General features: G+C 44.1%; 1 protein-coding gene across 4 annotated transcripts in view; it reads left to right on the forward strand.

Moving 5' to 3' along the window:
• RPS6KA1 (ribosomal protein S6 kinase A1) overlaps positions 1-7,712 on the forward strand; it is a 110,708-nt gene extending 102,996 nt beyond the window's left edge. For all 4 annotated transcript variants that reach the window (XM_070764258.1, XM_070764257.1, XM_070764260.1 and 1 more), the window contains 2 exons: positions 1,576-1,713; positions 5,934-7,712. In XM_070764258.1, coding sequence (XP_070620359.1) covers positions 1,576-1,713; positions 5,934-6,056 — 261 coding nt within the window. In that variant the 3' untranslated portion in view covers positions 6,057-7,712. The remainder of the gene's footprint in view (positions 1-1,575; positions 1,714-5,933) is intronic.
• Positions 7,713-10,831: the final 3,119 nt, after the last annotated feature.

Below are 10,831 nucleotides of genomic sequence, written 5' to 3' on the forward strand. Positions count from 1 at the left end.
GGTTGGGAAACACTGGACTAAAGCTCTTAGGACAATTGATTCAGCTCCCTGATTTGCCGGTGCACAATGGTCCTTTTTGCAGGAATTCTTTTTAAAGGATGCTCCAAAGTTTGTCTGGGTTGATTTTCTCTCCTTTTTTTTTTTTTGGCAAATGAAAAAAAAAGATTAAAATTATCATCGTGCAGTGTCCACCTGGATTGAGTATCACTGTGGTTGGATTTGTGGGTTGGATTTATTCTCCTTTTTGTCCTCTTTAGAAGATGCAAAATAAAAAGGGGTATATACAGTAATGCGCAGCCAAAACTTTTGCTACCACACTGTGGGTGTGGTTTATTTTGTGGGTGTGTCTTACTGGTGGCTGGGTAGGCGTGGCTGGTCGGCCATGTGATCAGGTAGGAGTGGCTTGAATGATCATCATCGTTCAAGTGAACTGTTAAGTCCTCGACTTACAACCTTACCAGTGTCGTTCGCTGGGGTGACAATTTGCTTCATGTTTCCCATGCTGCCAGCGCCGCTTCTACCCATGCTTGCACATCAGGCGGGAGGTGGGCGCGGGAGGCTGGAGGGGAGCCGGGAAGGAGAGAGGGAAGCTCGTCCGAGGCCAGGAAGGAGGAAAGAGGAAAAAAGCAAGGAGCACAGATGCAGCAGGAGAAAAAAGGAGAGCCGAGCGGAGCACAGTGATCCAGGAAGTGACAGCCGCCAAACAGCTGGTGCTGCGCACGGATTCTTCATTTCCACCAGTGGAACTGTGTTCCACCCCGTCCTGCCTGCTGCCCACCCCTGGGTATATAGCAAAACCACATTTTTTTCAGGTCTTGTTTGTTTCTGAAGCAAGGAAAATCAACTGTCCATTAACTCTGAGCTGGCCATCAACCAATTCAGGCTGCGATAGTCCTGGAATTCATTGTACCTAAAACTAAGTCTCTGATTTAATTTTTGGAGTTAGTTGGCTAGCAATAAAACAGTTACAAGAAATAAGATGAATGATTAATGGAGAAAATTGAGGATTCCGTAAACTCCTGTTTGCACCTCCTTGTGTGAATGAAAAAAGATGTCAATGCCTGCCATGTGACTGTGCTTTTTTGGCCTCGCTTGTTAAAGTGAGTACCTGAATAAATTAGAGATTCCATTTGGTGATTTTAGAGAACAAATCCTGGCTTATGGCTGCTTTGCAAAGAAGGACAAGCCATGGATTAGATTCAGACATGATGCCCAAAGGGGGAGAAGAGGAAGGAAGGAAGGGAAGGAAGGAAGGAAGGAAAAGAAGGAAGGAAGGAAGGAAAGAAGGAAGGAGGGAAGGAAGGAAGGAAAAGAAGGAAGGAAGGAAAGAAGAAAGGAAGGAAAGGAAGGAAGGAATGAAGGAAAGGAAGGAATGAAGGAAAAGAAGGAAGGAAGGAATTTACAAATTTATTAGTCTTGGCTAACTAGGCATTGTTGTTGCCGGATATGACCAACCTGGAAGTAACTTTCAAATTAACTAAAAAGCAGCACTGTACCCTTCATTATGGCCAAGAAAACTAGCAAGTGGGGGGAGAGAGATATTCAGCAGATATGTTTTCTGAATTCTGACTGCAGAGTTTAGTATCCAAGATGATCCATGTTGATCCACGTCAGCGTTTGACTGCCAAAGAGGTTCTTCAGCACCCTTGGATAACCAAGAAGGACAAGTTGCCTAAGACCAAATTAAGTCACCAGGATGTGCAGCTCGTAAAGGTACGAAGAGATGGCAGATACTTTTCCATATTCTCTCTAGTTCTCTCTCAATAACCTTGGGTCGGTGAGGAAAAAAGAGAAACTTGGGGGAGAGAGGCTTAGAGATTACGTGCGGGCAATCCATGCTCCATTTGTAGCATCTCCTGTTTGAAAAGAAGGAAGGAAACAAGACAAGTTCTCCCAAAGCAGACAGTGTTAGCCTGGCTGAAGACGTCCTTTGAGGTTGTCTGTTCCTACTCCCTACTTCATAGTACAGTGATACCTTGTCTTACAAACTTAATTGGTTCCAGGACAAGGTTCTTAAGGTGAAAAGTTTGTAAGACAAAACAATGTTTCCCATAGGAATCAATGGAAAAGCGATTAATGCGTGCAAGCCCAAAATTCACCCCTTTTGCCAGCCGAAGCGCCCGTTTTTGCGCTGCTGGGATTCCCCTGAGGCTCCCCTCCATGGGAAACCCCACCTCCGGACTTCTGTGTTTTGGGGATGCTGCAGGGGAATCCCAGCATTGCAAAAACGAGCGCTTCGCTGGCAATGGAAGTCCGGAGGTGGGGTTTCCCAGCGAAGGGAGCCTCAGTGAAATTGCAGCTTTGCAAAAATGCCGAAGTCCTCAAAACCCTACCTCTGGACCTCTGTGTTTTTGCGATGCTGCAATTTCACTGAGGCTCCCCTCGCTGGGAAACCCCATCTCCGGACTTCCGTTGCCAGCGAAGTGCACATTTTTGTGCTGCTGGGATTCCCCTGTAATATCACAAAAACACGGAAGTCCAGAGGTGGGGTTTCCCATGGAGGGGAGCCTCAGGGGCATCCCAGCAGCGCAAAAACGGGCACTTCGCTGGCAAAGGAAGTCCGGAGGCGGGGCATCCCAGCGATGGCGGTGGGTTTGTAAGGTGAAAATAGTTTGTAAGAAGAAGCAAAAAAATCTTAAACCCTGGGTTTGTATCTCGAAAAGTTTGTATGACGAGGCGTTTGTAAGACGAGGTATCACTGTACAGTGGTACCTCTACCTAAGAACGCCTCTACTTAAGAACTTTTCTAGATAAGAACCAGATGTTTAAGATTTTTTTTTTGCCTCTTCTTAAGAACCATTTCCTACTTAAGAACCTGAGCCCGGAAAAATTTCCCAGGAAATTTGAGAGCGGCACGAAGGCCCAGCCAGTTTCCTTCCATTCTCCCTTTAATCCCGGCCATCTTGGGCCAGAGGAGCCTTTTGGTGGTGCTTAAGGAGGCTTTGGCAGCCCAGAGCGAACGAAGCATTTTCCTTTCTCTGGGCACTTGGAGAGGGAATAAGCCTCTGCCAGCGCCCAGAGAAAAGAAACACTCCCTTCGCTCTGGGCAGCGACTGTCCTCCTCCTCTTCTTCCTCCTCCTCCTCCCACCCAAATTCCAAGCTTTTATTTCTTTCCTAATGGGTTTCCACACATTATTTGCTTTTACATTGATTCCTATGGGAAAAATGTTTCTACTTACAAACTTTTCTACTTAAGAACCTGGTCACGGAACAAATTAGAGGTGCCACTGTACTTAAAAAAAAATAATTAAAACACTAGAGCCGTGATGGCGAACCTATGGCAAATGGAGCCGTATCGGTGGACATGCAAGCTCAGTTCCAGCACACATGTGCATACCGGTCAACTGATTTTTGGGCCTTCTGAGCCCACTGGGAGTTGGGACACAGGCTGTTTCCAGCCTTCAGAGGGGATGAGGAAAGCCTGCTTTTTGCTCTCCCCAAGTTCCAGGGTTTTTTTTAAACTCTTCCCCAGGCTTCAGAGCCTTTCTAGGAGCCTCGGGAGGGTGAACACAGCCGTTCCCACCATCTCTGGAGGCTCCCAAGGCTTCTAGAATGGCTCTGAAGCCTGGGGAAGAGTTTAAAACTGCCCTTCATCCCCTTACTACTATGAACATTAAACTTATCTGTACTCTGCATCCCTCTAAAGCAGTGCTTCCCAACCTTGGCAACTTGAAGATATTTGGACTTCAACTCCCAGAGTCCCCCAGCCAGCAAATGCTGGCTGGGGAATTCTGGGAGTTTATTTATTTATTTATTGGATTTGTATGCCACCCCTCTCCAGAGACTCGGGGCGGCTAACAGCAACAATAAAAACAATGTGCAATAATAATCTGATGTTAAAAACGATTAAAAACCCATTAATATAAAAACCAAACATACATACATACATACATACCATGCATAGAATTGTAAAGGCCTAGGGGAAGAGGATCTCCCCTAGGTCTTTTAAGTAGCTTACGAAAGGCAAGGAGGGTGGGGGCAATTCTAATCTCTAGGGGGAGTTGGTTCCAGAGGGCCAGGGCCACCACAGAGAAGGCTCTTCCCCTGGGTCCCGCCAAGCTGAAGTCCAAGTACCTTCAAGTTGCCAAGGTTGGGAAACACTGCACTAGAGTAACCGCATCAGGATAGGAGTAGCAAGTCTCTCTCTCCCTGTCCTATGTATGTGCAAGTACCTGATGGAAATCTTTAGGAAATCATTCTTCAGATATTCTAAGCCAGCGAACCTTCCTTGGGTGTTAAAAGAGCATGTGCATGCGCCATTGTGAATGCACGAGCGCCCACACTCATAATTCTATGCCTGGGGAGTGTGAAAACAGCTTCCCCTGCCCCCCGGAGGCCTGAAACGGCCTGTTTCCCAACTTCTGGTGGGCCCAGCAGGCTTGTGCTTCACCCTTCCCAGGCTCCAAAGGCTTCCCTGGAGGATAAAAACACCCTCCTCCATCCCCCCGGAAGCTCTCTGGAAAGGAAAAATGCCCTCCCAGAGCCTCTGTGCAAATCAAAAAATCAGCTGGCAGGCAAATGGTTGTCCAATCTCTTCTTAAAAACGTCTGGTTTCGGAGTACCCACAACTTCTGGAAGCAAGTTGTTCCACTGATTAATTGTTCCAAGGGTCAGGGAATTTGTCCTTATTTATTTATTTATTTATTCATTTATTGGATTTGTATGCCGCCCCTCTCCGAAGACTCGGGGCGGCTAACAACAGTAATAAAACAATGTACAGTAATAATCCAATAAATACTAAAAAAGATTTTAAAACCCATTAATATAAAAAACCAAACATACATACAGACATACCACACATGAAATTGTAAAGGCCTAGGGGGAAGGAATATCTCAATTCCCCCATGCCTGGCGACAGAGGTGGGTTTTAAGGAGCTTACGAAAGGCAAGGAGGGTGGGGGCAATTCTAATCTCTGGTGGGAGTTGGTTCCAGAGGGCCGGGGCCGCCACAGAGATGGCTCTTCCCCTGGGTCCCGCCAAGTGGCATTGTTTAGTTGATGGGACCCGGAGAAGACCCACCCTGTGGGACCTAACCGGTCGCTGGGATTCGTGCAGCAGAAGGCGGTCCCTGAGATAATCTGGTCCGCTGCCATGAAGAGCTTTATCGGTCATAACCTTAGTTCTAAGTTGGAATGAAAATGCTATGTCTCCAAACAGCATGGCTAGAAAGGAGCGAATGGTTTAGTGCAGTGATGGCAAACCTATGGCTTTAAATAATAAAAAAATATTATTTCACTGAAAGAGTAGTAGATCCTTGGAACAAACTTCCAGCAGACATGGTAGATAAATCCACAGTAACTGAATTTAAACATGCCTGGGATAAACATATATCAATCCTAAGATAAAATACAGGAAATAGTATAAGAGCAGACTAGATGGACCATGAGGTCTTTTTCTGCCGTCAGACTTCTATGTTTCTATGTTTCTATGGCATGGGTGCCACACAGAGCCATGTCTGCTGGCACGAGAGCCATTGTCTTAGCTCAGCTCCAAAGTGCATGTGTGTGCCAGGCAGCTGATTTTTGGCTTGCACAGAGGCTCTAGGAGGGGGAGATCCTCCGGGAGGGTTGGGGGAGGGTGTTTTTATCTTCCTCCGGTTCCAGGGAAGCCTTTGGAGCCTGGGGAGGCCAAAACACGAACCTACTGGGCCCACCAGAAATTGGGAAAACAGTCCATTTTCAGCCTCCACGGAGTGGGGGGAGGTGTTTTCGCCCTCCCCAGTCTTTGAATTGCGGGTGTAGGCACTCACACATGGGTGATAGCACGAGTGCCTGCTCTTTCGGCCCTCGAGGAAAGAAAGGTTCGCCATCCCTGGTTTAGTGCTTTGGGGTCAGCCAATAACCAGGGTTTTTAGTGGTGTCAACCCTGATGCCCCTGCAACTTATACACATCTGTCTTGTAAGCAACGTCCTGTGGCTCATCTCTTTTCCAGGGCGCCATGGCTGCCACCTACTCTGCCCTGAACAAGTCGAAGCCAAGTCCCCAACTGAAGTCCATCGAAGGCTCTTCCTTGGCACAAAGGCGGGCTAAGAAGCTCTCCTCAACCACTCTGTGATATGGGAATACAGGGTAACCCTCCAACAACCCAAGTCGCAACGCGGCACAAACTCCCCTGGTATTTCCAGGGGGCACAGGAATGTGTCACCCCACCAAAAAGTCCATCAGGGCCAAGTGCCTTCAGAAAGATTAGCTCTTGTTCTCATTTGTTGTTGTTGTGATAAGTGTTGTTCTTGAATGAACAGAGAGTCTATTTTAAAAAAAGGAACCGATGTAGGTAAGAAGATGAACATGCAATAACCTTCCTGCAAACACACCTCTACCTGCAAATGGCCATGCCTTAGACAAGGAGACAACTCAGCAACTCAAAACCTGGTAACAGCTGGAAATGTGCTTTCACTGCTTCTCTCATCAAGATCACTCCAGTGGAGGGTTGTTGTTGTTTTTTTAAGGGCCCCTCTCTACAGACTGTTCTGTCGGGCTCTCTGGTAGACTCCTCCCAAAAATTCACAGGTACAAATTTCAGACACACACAGACGTTTGAAAATTCAAAACAATGTTCTTTATAATGAAAATTCACTTAAACCAAGCCCTCTTTTGATATAGCAAAGAGCACTGGTCTCCAAACAAACTGGTAATTTACACAAGTCCCTTATCAGTCCTGTGATACTTAGCTTGCAGCTGTGAGGCAATTCACAGTCCTTCTTCTTTCACAAAGTGAAACACACTTTGCTCTGGTTTAGTTTCAAAGCAGGGAAAAATCAGCACACACAACAAGTCAGTCAGTAAAGCAGTCATGAAACACAACAAACGATCAGATAATCCTCCACAATGGCCAAACTCACAGGCTGCTATTTCTAGCAGCCTCACTAATGACCACAGCCCCACCCAACCACAGGTGGCCTCATTTTCTTTGATAATAATCTCTCAGTTGTTGCTGCCTATGCATCGCTCTCCGCATGCGTGGCTGTATCATTAACTCTTGTTCTGAATCCAAGGAGAAGCTAGATAATTGATCTCCTTCTGAGCTGTCTGCCACACTCTCCTCCTCCCTGTCACTCATGTCTTCTTGGTCAGAGGAGCCTTCATCATCAGATTCCACCGGGGGCAAAACAGGCCTGCAGCATGTGGATGTCTCCCCCACACCCACAGTCCTTGGGGCAGGAGCTGGGCCATAGCTAACCACAACACAGACGCACACTTTTTACGTGTTTTGTGAGTTCTCGTGTACTCAAGCTGAACTTCCTGCTCCTTATCGTTCAAGCCAGGTGGCTGTTACTCAAGATGGGTTTTGAAGCACTTTGACTTCCCTCTTTTCCCTTTTCAACATCATTGTGATTGAAGACAACAACACCCGACTGGTTGGCATTACATACTTTTTTCTAAATCCTGTGGAACTCTTGAAATTTATGCCGGATTGCCTCTAGCTTTTAAATATCTAATGAGTCTGCAAAGAAAATGCTTTTCCAATGGGTGAAGATGTTCAGATTTTCTAGATGGAGAAAGGGAAGAGAGAGGGTTTCTGCTTGTTTGCTTACTTGCCAAACAGCCCAATCCAGCTTCTCCGTGAAGTTAAGTGCAACCAAAATAAAAAAAAATCTTTGTTTCTGTTTTCCTTTTTTTCCCTTTTTCTTGATAATTTAACTGATTGTGTAGCTGCTAACTCAGGGTTTCTGTCTTGATTTTGAAATAAATCATATGCAGCTTGAAGTTACTTTACTGAATAACCTTGCATTTTCCTGCCTGGATGGTTATTTGTGCTATTGGGGTCTCTATATTAATATACTATTTTATGTACATGGTCTTATGGTTTCCATTTATGGTCCCTGTGTATCATGATACAGTTATAAATCACACTGCTTAATGACAATTCAATAGAAAATGAAGCATGCCCCAAAAGGTATTTTTCCAACATGGCCCAAACTAGAAAATATTTTTTTAAATGCTTTGTGGCTCTCTAATTTGTTTACAAATGGGACAGAATCTGTTATGATAGATAGATAGATATAAAGATAGATAGGGAGGGAGGGGGGAGACATTGATATATGAGATATTATATACATACATACATACATACATACATGCATACATACATACATATGACGGTCTTGGTATATTCGGGTTTCTTCCCGTGTAGGATTTAGAAATTTCTGGCGACGTTTCGATGAGGTCCCACTCGTCATCTTCAGGCTGGTGCTTCGAACAAGGACAGAAACACCAGCCTGAAGATGGCGAGTGGGACCTCGTTGAAACGTCGCCAGAAATTTCTAAATCCTACACGGGAAGAAACCCGAATATACCAAGACCGTCATACCTGTACCCGTGAAAATCTATGAAAACACATATTTATATGTGTCTGTGTGTGTGTGTGTGTGTATATATATCACATGAATTTGCTATGAATAAATTAACTGCCTTGAAATTAACTGCCTTGAAATGGCCCTGAGCTGGGCCTAGAGGCAAAAAAAGAGCTGTGACATTCCTTCAATATACCAGGGTGATCCAACAGAAAGAAATGTTATGCATATGCTCAAAAAAATAAAGGGAACACTCAAATAACACATCCTAGATCTGAATGAATGAAATATTCTCATTGAATACTTTGTTCAGTAGAAAGTTGAATGTGCACAACAGCAGGTGAAATTGATTGTCAATCAGTGTTGCTTCCTAAGTTTGATTTCATAGAAGTTTGATTTACTTGGAGTTATATTGTGTTGTTGTTGACTATAAAAATGTATCTGCCTTGGAATGGCTCCTGCGTGTAGCCAAGAGGCAAAAGGACAGCAAAAGTTGCTTCCTCCCATATTTGGGAATACCAGGGTGAATTCAACAGAAACACAAACACACACACACACACACACACACAGACACACATATATATATATACATGCATACATACACACATACATACACATACATACATACACACATGCATACATACAATACATAGATACATGTTTGTGTGTGTATATATATACACACACATATATAGTTGATTTTCTGTCAAAATCAACCTTTTCACTTATCATATCATAACATAAAAGAAAGGAAGTTATTTTTATCACAACTTTCCAGCCAATGTTTTTTCCACTTTCGCCGGAACAATGATGACCAAAGTTTGCTTTCTCATCTGTGTTGATATTTAATGTAAAAGCAAACCTCATCCCTTTTTAATAAGATAATAGAATAATCAGATCATATGATGATAGAACAGATGTGATGAACAAGAACTGCCCAGTTAGATTTACTAATGATGTGCATTTTTTTTCTTTAGGAAATATTCAAATAAAGATACTGGTTAATATTTGGCATAAGGGAAGTTATCAGCAACAGCTTTCTTGTCACCATTGATTTTTAAATGGAATTAGAGATGCCCTCTTGGCTCATTCCTTTCAGATATATTTCCTTAACAGATTCCACAACACCCTCCATGATGACAAAACTTCTAATGTGTATTGTCTTCACTGGAAAATCTGGGATATGGTCAGAGGTCTATCTGCCTTGAATGTAGCCCATGCTGAACTGCGTAGCACAGTCAAACATCAACACAGGCAGTTTTATGACATACTGGGTCATAAACCGCTTCATGATATTTATGTCATAAAATGGTTTTATCAAATTTGCCAAATTTCAACTCCAGGGGAATCGTGGGTCTCAGATTTTGGATGCCTTCTGTAAGTTGGCACATTTGAAATACAGTGGTACCTCATCATACGAACTTAATTGGTTCCAGGAGGAGGTTCGTAAGGTGAAAAGTTCGTAAGATGAAACAATGTTTTCCATAGGAATCAATGTAAAAGCAAATAATGCGTGCAAATCCTTCAGGAAAATCCCAAACTTTAGAAGGGAGGCGAACAGAGGGCAGGGAGGAGCAGCTAAAGGGGGCGGGTGGAAGAAGCAAGGCTAGGCTCAAGGGTGAGTGGGAAGGAAGAAAGGCAAGGGGGGCGCCCCTCCCTTTTCTTTTTTCAAAAGACACCCTTTCAGTGCCTTTGCAAGCACGTTGTTCTCTGCAAAATCTTTCCTCCTCCAAGCTGCCCCTCCCTTTTCTTTCTTCAAAAGACACCCTTTCAGTACCTTTGCAAGCATGCAACATCTTTACTCCTCCAAGCTGCCCCTCCCTTTTCTTTCTTCAAAAGACACCATGTCAGTGCCTTTGCAAGCATGCAAAATCTTTACTCCTCCAAGCTGCCCCTCCCTTTTCTTTCTTAAAAAGACACCCTTTCAGTGCCTTTGCAAGCATGCAAAATCTTTCCTCCTCCAAGCTGCCCCTCCCTTTTCTTTCCTAAAAAGACACCGTTTCAGTGCTTTTGCAAGCATGCAAAATCTTTACTCCTCCAAGCTGCCCCTCCCTTTTCTTTCTTCAAAAAAGGGGGGGGGGAAGAAACCCCTTCATCCCAGCAGCAGCGGCTTGTGTAAGGTGAAAATAGTTTGGAAGAAGAGGCAAAAAAATCTTAAACACCGGGTTCGTATCTTGAAAAGTTCGTTAGAAGAGGCGTTCGTAAGATGAGGTACCACTGTACTTTGGTTCAAAAATAAAATTGCCCGATAGTGCAGTTTCAACCAGTTATGAGTTACAGCAACCAGAATTTAGATTGTTTCTATTTTACCTACATTTACTGAATACTCTTCTGTTGCTATTGACGCTATTGTTTTCGATCTCTCTTCCTCTTTATCTATCCATCTGTTTAGCGTTCTTTATTCTGGATTTGCTGATATAGGTTTACCACAATATGAACATAAGTTTGGAGTAGGGAATGTTGAGGAAAGGTTGCTGATCCTCCCAAGTTTATTATCACTAGGTAAGCAGTGATTGCATTGGAATGGCAGCTAAAA

The sequence above is a fragment of the Erythrolamprus reginae genome, chromosome 11, assembly GCF_031021105.1.
Source record: "Erythrolamprus reginae isolate rEryReg1 chromosome 11, rEryReg1.hap1, whole genome shotgun sequence".
NCBI classification, from domain to species: Eukaryota; Metazoa; Chordata; class Lepidosauria; order Squamata; family Dipsadidae; genus Erythrolamprus; species Erythrolamprus reginae.